Source organism: Pseudorasbora parva, chromosome 12 (genome assembly GCF_024679245.1).
Source record: "Pseudorasbora parva isolate DD20220531a chromosome 12, ASM2467924v1, whole genome shotgun sequence".
Taxonomy (NCBI): domain Eukaryota; kingdom Metazoa; phylum Chordata; class Actinopteri; order Cypriniformes; family Gobionidae; genus Pseudorasbora; species Pseudorasbora parva.
This window is the reverse complement of record NC_090183.1, coordinates 16,193,101-16,212,580: the sequence shown is the minus strand read 5'-3', so window position 1 is coordinate 16,212,580 and position 19,480 is coordinate 16,193,101. Positions and strand designations below refer to the sequence as shown.

The 19,480-nt window shown below is 37.5% G+C and overlaps 1 protein-coding gene across 4 annotated transcripts in view; it reads left to right on the top strand.

Moving 5' to 3' along the window:
* agap1 (ArfGAP with GTPase domain, ankyrin repeat and PH domain 1) overlaps window positions 1-19,480 on the top strand; it is a 257,610-nt gene that overhangs the window by 190,192 nt on the left and 47,938 nt on the right. For all 4 annotated transcript variants that reach the window (XM_067459347.1, XM_067459346.1, XM_067459345.1 and 1 more), the window contains 3 exons: window positions 2,253-2,357; window positions 5,859-6,024; window positions 10,731-10,892. In XM_067459347.1, coding sequence (XP_067315448.1) covers window positions 2,253-2,357; window positions 5,859-6,024; window positions 10,731-10,892 — 433 coding nt within the window. The remainder of the gene's footprint in view (window positions 1-2,252; window positions 2,358-5,858; window positions 6,025-10,730; window positions 10,893-19,480) is intronic.

Here is a 19,480-nt window from a genome sequence, read left to right as displayed (position 1 = left end):
CGAAGCCCCCCTCCCCCCAGACAGCAACCCAAATAGGCCTTTAAATCTACTCTCCATAAGTTATATGTAAGTGTAAACTCGTGAAATTTTTTTAAAAATATATTTTTTAAAAAGTTACCTACTATTATTATTTTACAAAATTCCAACTTCTCCTCTAGAAAGACGAGTAGACAGTTGTTGCAGTTCCCGGCTTGTAGTGAGTAGGAAATGCCTGTGTGAGATTTATTTTTTTGGCCTCTGTTTTGCAACATTACAAGACCTTGCAGGTTGTCAACCAGGGGAGGGTAAAATAGAGGCAAGCAGGGTGTCTCCAGCCCGAGCCTTAAATAATGAACGATTACTCCCATCAGAGAAGCGACGTGGTGTTCAATTAGCCTCTCCTGCTGAATGATCGCTTGTCACCTTCCCGATGGATGTGCAAAATTAATATACCTAGATCCAAACCAGGCGAGGTAGAAGACATAACGGCTACCTGCTCAACACAACATGCCTGGAGAGACCACACACTTACACCGTCATTAAAAGATCATCTCTCTCTCTCTCTCTCTCTCTCTCTCTCTCTCTCTCTCCTCTCTCTCTCTCTCTCTCTCTCTCTCTCTCTCTCTCTCTCTCTCTCTCTCTCAATCTGTCCATTCCTTTCTTTCTCTCTTTCTTTTCCCCTCGTTTGTTCTTGCTCTTTTTTTTCTTCTTGACTCTCTCTCTCTCTCTCTCTCTCTCTCTCTCTCTCTCTCTCTCTCTCTCTCTCTCTCTCTCTCTCTCTCTCCTCTCTCTCTCTCTCTCTCTCTCTCTCTCACACACACACACACACACACACACACACACACACACACACACACACACACACACACACACACACACACCTCAGTCTTATTTAATGAAGTAATGGATATTCATCCTATGTGACAGATTGGCCGCTAGCGGCTGCACCCTTGTTAAAACTCGTCAACTTGTGTTTACACTCAGCAGGAGAGCCCGTTGTTATTTTTCCCAGGAAGCGCTCTTCTCCCGTCTTTAACACGGGGTTTAGGGTGCACAGACATGTGGACTGACCTAAGGGAACATCCTCCCACATGTATAGATCCATCACCCAGGCCCGACTGATCTCAGAACAGACACAGGCCTCATTACCTAAAATCCAGATGATCTCACAAACAAATCTATGTGTCACCCAAGGCCAGGCTGATCTCAGAACAGTTCCACAATTTTCTTTAATTCATTAAATGTTTTTTTTTTTTTTTTGGTGTCCTTTTTAGGAAGTTTTGAATTAAAGGAGCTCTGAGGGACTCCTTGCTGTTGCAGATGCTATCCTCTGCTTTTTTGTAGTATAAATAGTATAAGTATTGTGTTCACACTGAAAATTCCAAAAAGAAAAATGTAATACCTAAATGATGCACGTTACTCAAAAATACTCTTATATATTTTGAAGATTGACAAAGTTGAGTTTATTATTTATAGGTTTTCAGCTTCGGAAATTTGTCATATATACTTTATACTGTCAGTCATCTCAGTGAATTTCATCCTTTTTTTTCTTCTTCAGACTGTTTGGATACCAATTACCACATAATTAGGCTAGTTTAACGGTGTGTGACAGTTAGGGATCGTGACTTTTTTTTTTCATGAAAATTCAGGCTGTGGTGTGACTGAAAGAAAAAACAAGAAGAAGTGAAATAGGCAGATAGTGACAGAAACTTGTCGACTCTGGTGTTGCACGCTCCGTGGCAGCCAGAGCAAGAAATCTATTATTATCCGTCCTGTCTGCACGTTAATGTTTAACAAGTCCAGCGAAGTGACACGCCGCCGCAGCAGCGTAATTGCTAATCAGCGGACAGTTTTATTCCCTTCTTGCCTAATGAATTTGGCTGAAATGAGGTGTGGGCGGCCGGACCCTTAAATGGGCAGTCAGCCGCCACTGATGTGCGTAGGAGAGGAAGGTTAGTGCTCGTGTCATAGTGCTAATGTGCTCGCTAACACTCCAAGGGGAATGTAGCTCACAGTGCAGTTTTTTTCTTCTCGCTCTCCTGAAAGTGTGCAAATAAACTCTGTCTGTCTACTTGAGTACAATATAATAGTGTTTTTTTGTCAGTGGGAGATTTTTTATGAACCAAAGACATTTTCATCCCTCTCTCGCATTTTAAAGCAACTCTTTTTCAGGACAAACATGTTTTATTGTATGAAATAAATTAATAAATGCAACAAGTGTTTATATTCAGCAATGAAGGCTAAACTGTGGATCTCTGTTTTTTGTCTGTCAGGGCATGTTGCTGAAAAGAAGCGGCAAGTCACTGAACAAAGAGTGGAAGAAGAAATATGTCACGCTTTGTGACAACGGAGTCCTCACGTATCATCCCAGTCTGCATGTAAGTACCAACACACACACACACACACGGCCTCTACACGTGTATTATATCTGCCTTTCTCCTTATCCTATTGGTCCTGTCATGTTAATATTGCTCTCTGTTCACCCATCACTGTAAATCCTGTTTTTTTAATGTCCTTTTCACTGACGTTTAACGGATTAGAATGTCCGCCTCAGTGAGCATGGTGTCTGACGACACGGTCTTGTCCTTAATTACTGGCTCATCTGTTTGCACACGGCTGATGCTGTTGATGCTGTAATCGCTGTAATGGCTTGTCATAATCACCATCTTTGACGACCTGTTTGCCCACACACCAATGGAAATGGCCATTTTTTATTGGTTGTTTTCCTCTCTGGGTTTTTTTGGACTCCAATCAGACATTATTGTTAGCACTAACCAATCACAGATGCAAATGAAAGAAACTGTATAGCATGGATGGATGAAGACATGGATAGCCTATAGTCAGAGTTCAGTTCTTGCCCGCTGAACAAAAACAAGTCACTTGTGCAATTTAAATGAACCAAGATAGACACACTTTTGTGAGCTATCGCATATTATAGAATAATTATCCTTGAGGAGCTAAACGATTGTGATTCAGGACCTAGATTTAACATTGGAATGAGCTGACACAGTATCAAAATGGTTTATTGGACAAAAGTAAGCACAAATGTCTTTAAAATAAACTTAAAAATATAAATTATTCATGGTTTAAAGCTGTGGTTTTTTGTTTTTGTTTTTAAATTTTCTGGATTTTTTTAAACTTCCACTGGTAATTTAAGATGCTTTCCTTCATTTTGAGTGGATAAATATGTATCTGGACAAAAATACAAAATAATATTTCAGGTATATAATATTTTAGCTGATTGCAAAAGCACAGTGCATGTTCTTTCTCATATTATAAAAGTGCAAAATTCATTAATCTTTGGAACACAAGTGAAAATATTTTTATCTTCTCACATGATTTCCCCCCCTCCCATTTTTGTCCATCCAAAGCACTTAGTTCATATAGATTACATTTATGATGCTTCATGTACTTTTTGAAGCTTGAAAATGTTGATTATCTAGACTTTTAATAGATGGTAAATGACTATTTTTATTTTTGGCTAAATTAACTTTTTAATGTAAACTAAGTTTGTTCAATGACCGAGGATGAGACAAAAAAGTTGTCACACTATGTGGCAACATTTTTTTGGGGGGGATATGGATATTTAAAGGTTGATAAGCTTTTCTGTCCTAACTTTGCATTATTAAACTATATTGCCAAAAGTTTTGGGACACCTGCCTTTACATGCATATGCACTTTATTGACATCCCATTCTTAATCCGTAGGGTTTAATATCGAGTTGGCCTACCCATTGAAGCTATAACAGCTTCAACTCTTCTGGGAAGGCTTTGCACAAGCTTTAGGAGTGTTTATGGGAATTTTTGACCATTCTTCTAAAAGCGCATTTTTTTGTGAGGTCAGGCACTGATGTTGAACAAGAAGGCCTGGCTTGCAGTCTCCTCTCTAATTCATCCCAAAGGTGTTCTATCGGGTTGAGGTCAGGACTTGTGCAGGCTTGTCAAGTTCTTCCACACCAAACTCGCGCATCCATCTCTTTATGGATCTTGTTTTGTGCACTGGTGCACAGTCATGTTGGAACAGGAAGTGGCCATCCCCAAACTGTCCCCACAAAGTTGGGAGCATGAAATTGTCTATGTGCACCTGAGTATATGCTGACCCCACCTATATGCTGAGTTGCTGTTGTTCTCAAAAGCTTCCACTTTGTTATAATAGCACTAACAGTTGACCATGGAATATTTAGTAGTGAGGAAATGTCATGAATGGACTTATTGCACAGGTGGCAACCTATCATGGTTGTATTCACTGAGCTCCTGAGAGTGACCCATTCTTTCATAAATGTTTGTAACAGTCTGCATGCTTAGGTGCTTGATTTTATACACCTTTGGCATGGAGGTGAATGATTGGAACACCTTAATTCAATGATTTGGAGGGGTGTCCCAAAACTTTTGACAATATAGTGTATATGGTTAATTACTTCTTTAGATTTAGATTTTTTTTTCTTGTGTTATTTGAACTCTTTAGAACAGTCTTGTGACCTTTTTTCTTCTTCCAGTTATCTCAGATACTGAGCCCATGGATGTTAGATGAGTACAAAGGGGTGACACTTTTAAACCAAAAAAAAAGAAAGAAAATAGTTTGTCAAAAATTCAATGAACATATTTTAAACTCGCATACATTAATTCCCTAATTAACAGCCTCATCTGGGTGAATTAGAGGTAGTGTGCATCGTCATATGCGGTCCCACTCCTTCTTTTGACTGTGAACAGGTTCCTCTCATCAGCAGGTGCCTGCTACACAGACATCAATTAGATTGTTTGCGGAGGCTAATAGGATGAAACCCAATCAGGGCTCTTAATTGCTCAACTATGTGAAAAAGAAATCACATTAATGCAGCTGATTAAGTGGATGGCAATAGATGCAACCTAATTAGTGAGGGGAAAAATATCCCAAATAACTCATCCATGTTCACATCCATTATAACCATAACTTTTTAATCTTTTTTTAGCACACTATCTATTGTATGTTGATTAAACTTGCACTGTTTTGTTAAACATTAGGGGATTAGGCTTAAGCACAGTATGATTGGATAGCTTCATCTATGCAGAGCATCTGCCCCTAAAGTAGCCAGATGATGATCTTTTCATCAACTGTTCACATTTGAGCACTTCAAATCCCTTAGCTAAATCCCTCAAGTGGTTTGCCCGTCCTTTATTTTAAATCAAGAGTTACATATGGACCAGTCCCCGGGGTGTGTGTCCTACATGAAACACAATAACGTATGTTCTTCAATAGAGCAGCTACGTGGAGTCTTTGGCCTTAATGAGCAGGGGCAAGGCTTTGAGAGGGAGCGTGTACCACCCGGAACTGCCATACATCAGCTGAGTGCCAATCAAATAACACAAAGACCTGAAGAGTCTCTGTGTATGTGTGCTGTACCGAGCAATTTACGGCAAGAGCATAACATGTCCATCCCTCACTAGAGGCCAACAAAAGGGCAATTCAAAGCCAAGAGCTCTCAACACGGTTTAACAAGCCACAGGAGAGCCCTTCAGGAGTGGCGGGCCAACAGCTTGCGGCTGGTAATTGCATCCCTATTAGCATTGAGTAACTTTCATCATCAACGCAAGCAAAGCCACGCGCATATCCAGACAGCGCAGTTAGAATCCAAACACATGCTGCGATGGCATGCTGTGATCTGCGGATAAGCAAAAAAAGGCTTGGAGGAAGATTTTACATGTGCTCTAAAAGGCATTAGCTGATTTTCTGCATACAAAAGTGCTTTTCTTCGCCGTGAATTTCAAATATGTTAATATTGATTTCTTCGCCTCCAGAGGGTGGGCAGAATTAACTGTGTGCTGACAAAAAAATTTAGTTGACACTTTTCATCCAAAGTGTCCACTACTGTTGTAGTAATCTTTTTGTCATTTTTACTGTAGGATTATATGCAGAATGTTCATGGGAAGGAGATCGACCTGCTTCGGACTACAGTGAAGGTTCCAGGGAAGAGGCCCCCCCGGGCCATCTCCACATGTGCAGCCCCCAGTCCCAAAACCAATGGGCTGACCAAGGACATGAGCAACCTGCAGCTTGGACAGACAGCAGGTAACGTGTAACGATTCACTCGTTTTCTCAACGCATCGATTACAAATCCTGACGATGTATTTGCATCGATCTTGAAACATGTATTTTGAATCGCGAATCGTTAATTTCGTTCGATACTCGTTTTAAAATGCTAAGAATCGAATTAATCGCAATTCAATAAAGTGCTTTAAAATAGCATTTGATTATTTCTAATACATGCATGAATTAATAGAGACTTGTGCTGCGTCATCCGCGCCCTCACAGCTCTCCTTCACAGACATGCGCTGTGCTCTTTACCGCGTTCACTGGGTTGACACATTTATAAAATAAAAAAAACTTAAGTTTTACCGAAATGGGTTATACCTGAGCAGTTAAAGTAAAACCCCGCTTATTCAAGGATGGATGCACATTTATTGCATAGACAGAGCAAACAGATTTGTAAGTGTCTAAAATACATACGGACAGTTCTGATGAATGATACATGAAATTGAACTTAATGTTGTTTAACTGTATATACTAAGGAAACTGCTAAAATAACTACAACATTAAAGGGTTAGTTCACCCAAAAAAAATTATTCTCTCATTAATTACTTACCCTAATGTTTTTGGACACCCGTAAGACCTCCGTTCATCTTCGGAACACAAATGAAGATATTTTTGTTGAAATCCGATGGCTCAGAAAGGCCTTCATTGACACCAATGTCATTTCCTCTCTCAAGACCCATAAAGGCACTAAAGACTTTGTTAAAAAGTCCATCTCACTGCATTAGCTCTACAATCATTTTATGAAGCACAGGAAAAGTTTTTGTGCGCTAAAAAACGACTTATATAGTGAAGGGCTGATTTAAGAACTGTTATAAATAAACGTATTGATTCATTATTCCGAATCATGGATCAATACACTGATTCATAACATTCGAAACCTTGTTTTGAAATCGGCCCATCACTATAGAAGTTGTTATTTTGTTTTTTTTTGTTTTTTTTCTGCGCACAAAAACTATTTTCATTTTTGTATAGCCCTAGTGGCCAGTCGAGGAATTGCATTTTAAATTGCTTCCGTTTTGGCTTCAAGAGAGACCGCAGGAGGTTGCTATAATTGCTATATTAGCATGAATGTAAATAATACAATATTGCCAAAGGTTGGAACATAAAATAACAATAAAAACATCAAAATAATAGAAGAAAATATTACAACATAACTTAAATTTACAGTGTTACAAATTAGAACAACTTTGATTATATACATGTATGTGTATATGCATGTATGGATCTTCCATCTCAGATAGGAGATCCCAAATTTTAGAGAATCAGGCAGATAGGGATCTATTTGTCACCATTTTATTTTTATTTTTTTAATTATCTTTACAACTATTTTAATTATCCTTGTTTTTATTTTTAATTCTTACACAAATTATTCTTATTTATTATGCATATGTTATCACTAATTTTAATTATTTTCTACGTAAAGCACTTTGAATTGCCATTGTGTATGAAATGTGCTCTATAAATAAACATGCCTGTGTGTGTGTGGGTGTGTGTGTGTGTGTGTCTCTGTCTGTGTGTAAATTAATTGCATTTATATAATGTATGGTATATATGTATGTAAATGTATACTGGACAGGGTGTTTCATTGCTTATGCTCCGAGAAGCAACCCTATATTAAAAATAATATAATACATTTGCTTACATCGTTTCCTAGATTTTTTTATTTTTTATTAATGTGTCTTAATGTCAATATAATGTGCCTCAGAAGTGCACAGTCTTCATTAGTAGAGAATTAAACAATTAAGTTATTGTTTAGTTATTCGTATACACACACTCATTGGATCAACAATCCTTAAGCCCCCCAAGGAGTGTTAAAGACCGTTCTCAGACACACATACACACACACACACAGCACCAGGAGGACCAAACTAATAGCATGAATATTCAGTGACCCATAATACATGTACTAATTATTGTCATGAATATTAATGCAATCAGCGCTCGTTCTCCAGTCAGGCAAGTCCGAAATGAACACTAATGAGAGGGAGAGAGAGAGAGAATGAGGGAAGGAGGGAGGGTGCGGTAGAGGAGAAAAGAGAGATATTTCACAGTGGGAAGGCAGTGAAAAGCTTCTGTAAGTCGAGTATTTGACTGTAGGGCTGGGTCAGTGGTGTGATCACATGCTCCTCTGATTCCTTTGGTCTTAACATCTCTTTTTGTGAAAGCTCCAATTATCCACCGAATCCATTATAGCATATCTTCTCACACCGCTGTTCTTGCGCTGTGTGTGCGCGCGTATACCCTGCTCTGCCCTCATACATAAATAGTGTTTATTTTCTACCAGGTGGCCACGGATGTAAAAATGTAGTTTATCAGGCCTCTCCTGAAGTACTCAGCTTTTGCCATTTACCCAAAGGTGCTGCCGTCTGATTTATCTGCTACAATGGAGATTAAATTGAGTCATGACATTTCATTCAGTCGAGTTTGCAACGGGCCAGTGGAGGCCCGTGGGTACACCTTTTCCCAACAACATATTAAAAACCAGAAAAATAAATATTTACTGAACCCTTTCTTTGACTACATCAAGTGTTTTGTGTGCACCGACAGTAGCTAGGGCAAATAACAAGCGGTATCATCACATCAGCATTTTTTTTTTTATTTGTTGGCTGCTATTGGACAAACTGTTAAATTGTCAGAGTTGGATTTCGTCTGTTCGTAAGCCCAGCAGCCTTATGGTTGATTGTGTTTGAGTCAGTATTTGCACGTCATATAATATCTTTCTCACATTTATTTGTGCTCAGTTGTGCTGTAATCTTATTAGTGCGATTAGATATGACTTCCTGTGATGTCCACTTTAATTTCCATGTGAGTCAGACAAAACTCTCCCACAGTTTAATGATGACTCACGGTGGTGATAATTAACCATTAAGTAATCTGATGTCACTATTCATGCTCGTTGACGAGAACGCATAAAGAAGTTTGGTGCATGTGTGTTAAGTATGCTTATTGTTATTGTCTTTAACAAAAACTATTATGAAGGCAACAGCTAATTAGGGATGCCTGCCTCTTTAGTACAATTCTGGTCGATTTCAGTATGATGGTCTTTGTTCTCTTGTAGTGGATGGTATTAAAATTGCAAACTGTTTTGTTTAAATAATGAAAAAATAAAACTGTAAAAACAAAAATTGTAAGTGAATTTAAGCATCGAAATATAATGTACATTATAAAAAATAAGGTTTGCTAAAATTAATATTAAATTTAATGGGTTAATTTACCCAAAAATGCTAATTCTGTCATCGTTTACTCGCCCTTAAATCATCTCAAACCAAAACTTTTGTCATTCTTTAGAACACAAATGAAGACCTGGAAAAGTAGTTCAAAATGTTTAAGCAATTAGCAATCACCTTATATGATTAACATATTTAATTTAGGCTTTTATTCACATATAAACATTGATAATAGAATTACATTTTTTTTTATTTTTATGAAACCATCTTGAATTATATTTTTTTTTAGATTGAAGGGTTAGTTCACCCAAAAATGAAAATTCAGTCATTAATTACATACACTAATGTCTTTCGAAACTCGTAAGACCTCTGTTAATCTCCGGAACACAAATTAAGATATTTTTGTTGAAATCCGATGGCTCAGAAAGGTTTTTATTGAAACCAATGTCATTTCTTCTCTCAAGACCCATAAAAGGCACTAAAGACGTTGTTAAAAAGTCCATCTCACTACAGTGGTTCTACAATAATTTTATGAAGCGACAAGAATAGTTTTTATTCGCAAAAAAACGAAATAACGACTTGTATAGTGAAGGGCTGATTTCAAAACAAAGCTTCGAACGGTTATAAATCAGCATATTAATTCATGATTTGGATCGCGTGTCAAACTGCCAAACTGCTGAAATCACGTGACATTGGCAATTGTTTTGAAATCGGCTCATTATTATATAAGTCGTTATTTATGTTTTTTTTTTGCGCACAAAACTATTCTCGTCGCTTCATAAAATGATTGTAGAGCTAATGTAGTGAGATGGACTTTTTAACGACGTCTTTAGTGCCTTTAGTCTTGAGAGAGGATATGACATTGATGTCAATAAAGGCCTTTCTGAACCATCAGATTTCGACAAAAATATCTTCATTTATGTTCCGATGATGAACGGAGGTCTTACAGATGTTGAACAACATGAGGGTGAGTAATTAATGACAGAATTTTCATTTTTGGGTGAACTAACCCTTAAACTAAATGATGGAAAAGGAAATATAAAAAAAAAACAATTCTAATATCGGCTGATAACCAATATGTTACATACATATTTTAAATTTGTATTTATTTTTTGTTAACTGGAGTTTGCAAAAGAATGGAATCATTATGTTCTAATGGGCACTTTAACACAAACAAAAACTAAATTGCATTACAGATAACTTTAAGCCAAATTTTTAAACAGGATAATGATAATAAGCCTTTAGCTTTTGGCTTGCTCAGTTGGGGACACTTAAATTTCAACTATATTACTGATCTGCCCGCATTGACACTATATAATAAATTGAAATGAGCTGGGTAACATCACCGTTTTCACCAGAGCAGCTGTACAGCTGAATCAAATTCTGTTGCATTATTTTCCTGTTAACACTGTGAAGCTGCTTTGAAACAATAGACTTGACTTGATAACTCCATAAGTTGGTGCATTGTGTATATTATACCAATGGTGTATTAATTATCATGCATGTCTCTCACAGGATCTGTTACCAGTAGTTCTTCTGCGTCTCAGATGGCAAGTGGCATCAGTCTGGTGTCGTTTAACAGTCGGCCAGACGGGATGCATCAGCGCTCATATTCTGTATCCAGTGCTGACCAATGGAGTGATGCCACAGTCATCGCCAACTCAGGAATCAGCACGGGTAAGTGTCAGACATGTGCTGCCCCCTCAAACTGCTGGGGGGGGAGGGGGTGCTTGTATGCATGTCGCCGTCTTAAAGGTTTTTCTTCAGAACAGAGAACAGAACCTTAAACAGTGATTTTTCATCCTATCGTTGTAAACGCACACATACACCCACTCCACCTTTCATTGATCCTTGTGTCAAGCTCTAATGCTGCTTTAACTGTTTGTCAAAGTAATGGCCACTCAGGAGAAGCACATTACCAAAGGCTCATCCGTCGACGGCGAGTCACTAGCAGAAGAGAAATGTTTGGAGCATGATGTTTATCCGTCTGTCACCTTTCTGCTTTCATACTGTCTGTATATAATTTCATACTTCGCTATTTTTATGAAATCTCTCATGTCTGCAAAGCCACAGGGGGAAGTGGGAAGTCACTATTGGACTGACAGCTGTCAAACACCATGTGTATATGTGTGCTGATGAACTGCAGTGACATGGTGTGACTAGTTTTAGGCTTGTCGTTTGACCCCTGTCTGTAGTTGCCTCTGTTTAACCCGATAACAATTAAAGCTGTGAAAAAGCTTAAACGGGCTCCGCAGCAGGGCACTACACACACACAGCTGAGCCACAGACCCCATACATGACGTCAATAACATAACTTGTAGTATATGGTACAACATGTGAAATTCACCAGTCTTTAGGGTTGGGTATAATTCACATTTTAAACGGTACCGGTACCTGAAATTCGGCACCCTTACCCAACGTTACCTTTTTCCGGTACTTTAGGGATACATCAATAACTTTCTCAAAGTCATTTATAGAAGTGTTTTTGGCATTATGCCAGAGCTGCCTTGGTCTCTTTTTGCCATTGTCTGTGATGTTTGTTTACTGTTATATTTACCAGTAAATTGTAAGCTACTAGCTACTTAATTCATTCAGTCAATCATACTACGCAATCACAATCACACTGAGCATCTGCACCTGTAACCCTGGTGGGAGGACATTTCCATTCTAACTATTTAACCCGATTCTGCGTTTGTGATTTTACAATGACAACTGCGATTATCTGTGAGTTTAAGCCATTAAACTCTGGGAAAGTGTTCAGTGATCCAGGGATCAAATTCATTCAAACAGTCCAATACAGTGCCAATATAAAGAAGGCCAGGCTGATTAGGCTACATCAGACACATCAGAGAGAATAGAGACTCACAGCTTGTTTGTAGTGAATTGTTAATTTCGTGGTGTGCTTGGCTTTAAAACACGAGCCCTGCCGTATTCTGCGATTGTTTCTGAAGAGTGCAATTTTGTCGTACAGTAATTGCATGAGAGTCTGTTTTTTTGATGCACAGAGAACATGTGTGTGCACTCTTGATCACTGATCTCACGCAGCATTCATGTACATTTCAGTGCATTCGCGTTGTTTCCAGACACACTCAGGAAGGATAATGATTCATTTGTCATGTGTGAACGTTAGTGATGATGACCAGTTCGCAAACAAATCGTTCGCTTGAACCGGTTCATTTAAGTGAACTAGTTCACCAAATCGGACTGAACCGTTCCAAACATTTCGCATCTAGTAAGCACTAATCCAGAATTTTCTAAAGTTATTTACTTTTTGATGTGTCTGACTCTCCCTCTGACTCGAAATAAGCCAACATCCCAGAGTTATTCAGTTAACAGTACACTGACTTAACCTACTGTTAAGAGAGAACTGATGATGATAATTGGCACTAGCAGAGCTGATGATATACTGAGCATGTGTGCAGCGGAGGGAGCGACGTTGTTGTTTAGTACTTGTAGGTTTTTTCAGTCAAAGCCGTTGGTTTAGGAGTTTTTTTGGCATCTCCGTGTGGTTCTGTTTGGTATCGGAGGTTGAGAGGTCTACATTTAAATGTAGACCTTAAATGTAGGGATTGTTATCAGTTTAGACATTTTAGACATGCTCTGTACACATACTATACACTGTGATGATTTTTTAGAAAAACATTTTTTTTCCATATGTGCTTTTTAATTTAATTTCTGTGAAATTATTGTGTATAAGATGGCTGTCACACGCGATTCTGTGTGTGTGTGAGGAAAATTAAGCTGCGTGTCAGCACCATTCATTTACACAGAGACACACAGGACATGCAGGATTCTTATTTAAATAGTCGTTTTGCTGTTTAATATTCACAGACACTAGTCTATATCCGATTAATTTTTTTAATAGTTCTGCACCGTTTCTAAACATTTCATTGGTTATGTCAGTCACAGTGCTGATTGCCTACACAACATTGAAACAAATACTAAGCCCTAACCCAAATCACACTAACAAAACTGCAACAAATGACCATTACCAAACAGTAATGATTTGGTAAATAACCATTATCAAACAGTGACAATATACTGGCCTACTGGAACATTTTTAATAATGGTCATTTATGATGAAATTGTTATCTAAAGTGTGCAATTCAGAACTATCATAATCTTGGTCATTGTAAAATCTAATTTACGTGGGCAAACCACATTTACTTCTACATAGTAATTAATCCGCACTGAATTCAAGTCTATAGTGCAGTATAAACTGCTTAATAGTATGTGTTCAGTCTAACTTGGTAGGTAGAAAGTGCTGCTTGTACTATATCTGTCACTTTGTGTGGAATAATTGCAGAAAATTGTTGACTAATTGCTTTTTAGTGCTTTGTCAACATTTTCAGAGTTCAGCATGCAGCAAAAATGTGCTCAGCGGCAATATTTAGTCTCAGTTCTTCTGGTATGCAGCATTACATGCATACAGTATCTGTGCAGTGTGTAGATGATGATGATAATGATGATGATGATGATGATGATGATGAATACTTTATTCATCCCTTTAGGGAAATTCAAACATCCTATATCTCACACAACGCCTAACAGTTACAGACAATAGAAACAAACAAACACCCAGATTCTTATAATAGATAACACAGCCACATCAACCTATTTAAAAATCAGTACAATAAAGAGCATAGTAGCATACATGTTTAAAAAACACTTTAATATCTTTATAATGAATATATAATTAATAACTCAAATTAATATACAGGCTAAAATATTACACATGGTCCCTGAAAGTTCAATAATAACAATTGATAGCTCAATAAATACCAAAACAGCCTTGAATATTGCCTTAGCATGTCCAGTATTTTGTAAAGTTGTAGTGATAAGAGAGGGGTGTGGGAGATCAAGAACTGTTTAAACAGCCTCTCAGTTCTTTCTCTTCTCCCTCTCCGCTCTGCAACGTAGTGAAATGAGTCATCTGCTCCTCTGGTTGATCAAAGGCATTGGAATTGCTACTGTGCTTTTAAGAGTTCAATGCAAATGCAATTTACACATGTGAAATGAGGAAAACACACTCAAACTTTTGGTTTGCTGTAAATATTATTATTTTCATTGCTCCATCCATCAACAACCTTTTTTGTTGCAATAGCTACATTTAATTTGTGAACAGTATTCAAAACAGTACTAAAATGTGGGGGAAAAGGAAAATGTCCCCTTTTAAGGACTTATGCATTATTATTATCAATATTTTTTTTCTGAGATCCACTTGTTTTTATTTTCTGTCATAATTTTTTTTTTTTTTTTTAAAAGAACAAAAATTAAAACGACATTATATTTATCCTCTATAGTACGAGAAAAGGTTAAAAAGAATTAGTGAGTCATAATTTCGAAAATACAAACAAAATAAATGATAAAACTTATAAAAACTCAATTGAAAAAATACAATAGATATAAAAAGGTTAGCATGTGTTGATAAATAATCTCTCTTAAACATTATAAAAAGCATATGATGCCCTCTCTGTGTGTATCGCCATGTGTATCAGACTTCAGCACTAAAACAGCAGTGATATTCAGGAGGGCTGTTCGGACACTGCAGCGCTCCGGAGGGCTCTGTTGTGGGGTTGTGTGAGTACTTGTATCCTTCCCCCTCAGGAATCTTTTAAAAATAACCTTTCTGCTGGCCTAATGATGTGTCTGTCCACGGCCTGACTGGATCAGATCTGATGGCTGGATGACGGTAGTGCCAGACGCTGATTGCTTGTCACCTCTTGCCCCCAGGAGCTGGCGGGAATGAGATCTTGTCTTTCTTCTGAGAGAAATGGAGAGAGATAAGTGGTAGCAAAGTAATTAACTGACGTACCTTGCACTGCACTGAGAGGGAGAGACTGTTGACTAACCTCTAACCTTTTGTTTAGTCTCTTATTTTGTTTAGTGTCTAGCCAGGAAGCTATTTTAAAGGAAGACTGCTTTTTTTGAAAATGGGAACATTTTCCAACTTGAACAGTTGAGGTTAACAGTTTTCAAGCACTTTTAGCATAGATCATGGAATCTGATTAGACCGTTAGCATCTCGCTCAAAAATGACCAAAGACTTACGATATTTTTAAACTTGACTCTTCTGTGGTAACATCGTGTATTAAGACCAACAGTAAATCTAAAGTTGCGATGTTCTTGACACATATGGCTAAGAAATATACATGCTCCCTATGCAAGCAGGTTGTCACGTTCCATTTGTCTATCATGTTGGTTATGTTGATGGAAGTTAGCCTATTTTCAAGCGCTGTGTAATATCATTGCTAGGCCTGTCACGATAACAAATTTTGCTGGACGAAAAAATGGGCCAAGAAATTATTGCGATAAATGATAATATTGTCGTTCTGAGACCATTTTCATCTAAAATAATGATAATGGCATAAAAATGCAGGTACACATTTTCAAAGATCAATAAACTTTAATTTCTAAAGACTATTTAACACAAAAAATGGAAAACATTTTAAATAACTACAATAAAGGACTAAAACAACCAAAAACAATTAAAGCATGGACTCTCAGTCTGTTTAAAAAAATGCATTTAAATAAGTACCAAAAAAAAAAAAATGGATGAAAACTGCAACGGATGATTGTGTTTTAGCAGCATTTTAGGGGCGGCACAGTTCACAAAACCCACGGTTCGGTTCGTATCACGGTTTTAGGCTTACGGTTTTCCGTTCTGTATGGTTCTTGTTGTTTTTTTTCTTTTAATCCAGAAATGTACTGCAGCATATGATATATTAATTATCCACAATTTAGGATACAGTATTACATTTTTTTTTATATCATAGCCTAATCATGCACAAACTGAACTTGACCATCTCTGAGGAAAGTGATATTTTGATACAGCAAGAGAGAGAAGACATTGATGACATGCTTTTCATTTATTTGGCAAAAAAAGGAGAATGTGTATTGCTATCTCTACTACAGGAACGTATGTGCCTTTTTAGGTTTACGATATATGGTTTTTCTGTGTTCTTCTAAATCTTGGGTATTTTCATAAGAATAAAGTATGATTATAATGTAATGCTAATCAACACAGTCTTGGATAGAATACTATAAAGTATTATAATTTCTGCCTCATTCTGTCATATAAAGACATGACCTTATGAAGTGAGTTTGAGTGAGTTCATTAAATGTTTCTCCTTGGTTGAAAAACAGGTTTGTAAACGCTTATTGTAAGTTTGGAAAGATGTTTGGCGTGTGTCTTTTTCAAATGCATGTTATAAGTGACTCAAACTTGCAGTGCTTGCAGAGGTATTTAATGCAAATCGATCGATCTGTTCTAATCACAGTGCTCCTCTTCAACATGAAATGCCATATGCATATAGTTATTTAATTAAAAATCCCGGCCTTTGTGATTACTTTGCCTAAACCAAAGCACAATTTTGGTTTAATTCAAGTTAATAGTGCAACCCTAGATTAACCTCACACACTCGCACAAACAAGCGGCTCTATCTCACACACATGTTTTTAGAGCAGTTTGAAATCAATGAATACTTTGCATTTATAGCAGGGGATTGCTTATTGATCTAATGTTGATGAATTATCAAAAAAGCCCCTTTCATGCATAGTCTTTACTGGTAAATTACCAGTAAGAGATCATGTGTGAACAGAACCTTTTCAAAAATACTGGTAAATCGGTTCAGTCAATTTCGCAGTATGAGAAGCTGTAACTACCAGTAAATTGCCGGTGATGCTGTGTGTGAACAAAGAACAGGAATACTGGTATGATCACATGCAATGTCATAATGGGCTGACATAAGCAGTTTGCTCTGGGCCAGTCATAAAGCTCTGTTGGAGCTGTTTACAATATGTTCTGATAGTTTTAATTGTTTTTCTATGTAAACATGCACCAGACTTGTAGCGCATCTCGCCTCTTTCCATTCCTCAGCCCCGCAGCTCTGCAGTTATAGTGTAGCCTACTATATTAACTGCAATACTATAGTAACTATTATGTGTCTTGTGTTTTTAACAGTAAAGCCACATTCTGTGTGATCACCCCCCCCCCCCCCCCCACGCCTGTCACTGAGAAGTATTTTATTTTTTAAATTGGACTAAGAAAAGCTAAATTGCTTGGATGAAGAAAACAAGACAGCGTTTTAAGGTCATTTCCGTTATGATTGACATCACAGAGTCTACCAGTATTTTGGTAATTTTTTGTGAATGGTATCTTGCCAGTAAAAACGCGTAGCGCTGTTTCTTGTAAACATGAATTTACTGGAAAAGTCGTTCTGGTAATGTATTGTGATTTACCGGGATTACTGTGTGAAAGCGGACAATCTTTACCTTATGGTGTCATTTATCATGCCTGGAAACTCATTGCCTTTCTAAAAAGCGCAGCTGCGTTCAGGGTAGCGGTAACCACTATATTTTTGCTGTTCCATAAGTGCCACCTACTGTCAGAGAGTGAAGCTGCATTTCAATTCAGTTGGTGGATTGAAAGGAAGCTAACGTGCATTAAAAATTCTAAATTATTTATAATTTTACACAAAAAAAAAAGTTTTTGTCAAAACCTGCATCATATGAACTGTAAAGTTGTTTCAAATGTAATTTTATAGCTAATGTTACCATAGACATTACTCTACCCCACCCATATGTTAATATTTTTTTGTACAGGTCTTAAAAACAGGGTGTCCGCGGGGTTTTAAAAAGTATTAAAAAGTGATACATCCAAATTGTCAAAATTAAGGCCATTAAAAGTGTTAAATGTGGTCTCAGAGGTATTATTTTTTTCCAAGTTAGGTATTAGTTTTTCAGACTATCAGGTGTCCTATTCTGATTGAAATTCTATCTGCGTTCGTGTTAGTTCGTTTAAATATGGGCTTATAGCATAATATAGCATATCTGGGCACATAATCAAAGATCTTTCGTCTCTGTCTCAACGCATGTTTGATGCTGACGTCATATTCAGTGGTCGTTCGGCATCATCTCAGAACACTGCGCGCTCAACAGAAGTGGCTGGCTTACTGTGAATTTTTACTGTAACTGCGATTAATCACAGAAAAAAATTGTGGTTTATCTAGTTAAAGTTTTTAATCGATTAACAGCACTAGTTTTTAGTATTTTGTTAAATTCAACAACTTAGTTATAGAAATGTAATATTTGGCTCAGGTTTTGTTGTTGGAAAAAAAACACTAAATAATTTAATTGTTGAATTACCAATTATTAATTGAAATCAAATGTGTATGCAGTAATGCTTCTCCTTAACCAACCTTTGTGTATGTTGAGATCAATTTTACTGTGTCTGAATGATAACTTAAAACAGATTTCCTCCTGATGTTGATTCTAAATCTGTTCTTTTTTTGTATGTTATATATGTCAAAATCTGTGTAAATAATAGAAAGGTCGCTGATTAACCCTTGCAATTCCGTGTCGTGATGGTTTTAAAAAATATTCTGAAGGTAGTAAAAAAGGTATTAAAAAGTAGTAAATTTAACTTAACGATTGCTGTATATACCCTGAAAAAGGTCTTACAAAGCCTTACATTTGCAGGTGTCTGCCGATTCTTGTCCCTGTGCCTTTTATGCTAAATAAACTGAGCCGAGCTGTTTTGACCTGCGATCATATAGATCTACAAATGCCTTTTAAAGTGTAATTGTAAGAGAGGGCCAAAGTTTAAAAGAGTTGACACTAGGCTGTGTGCTGCCTGAATGAGTTGGATCACATCAGAGTAGACTCATTCTGACTGGACATGGCTGCCATTTGAGAAACACAGCCTCAGTAATGAGCTCTTTTATTCCAGAGGAAACAAAGCCAAGTCCGTTTAAAGGAGATAAGATCCCCCTCCAGTGATCGTTCTCTCTGTGTTTTTTCATCCCACTCCACATTGTCTTGAGGGCATGGAAAAGGCTGTGACATCCCTGTCTCTTTACCTGGAGCATCCTTTGCCCCAAGCAGACAGTTGCACACAAAAATATCCCCTCTGTCCCTCTCTCCGTGGCTATTCCTGAGCCTCCCCGCTCTCTTGCTTAATCACGAGAGACAAACAGCAGCAGAAGTAATGAGTGTCTCTTTGATTACATGTGCTGGGTTTAGGTGCTCTGGGGTACATGCTTTTGGTCAGACTTGCCTTGAGATAAATGCCTGGCTGCCATCACCCAACTTGTTGAGTTATGCGTCCGTGTTTTTCCCCCCCTCTCTTATCTGTACCCTTTGACTGCCCTTAATGTTTTCATACTCACTCTCACTCACTGCATCATACTCTTAGTCTCTGCTTTCGGGCTCTTATGACTTGGCTCTGTAACCAACCATGTAGAAACCACCAAGATTGAGCTAGTA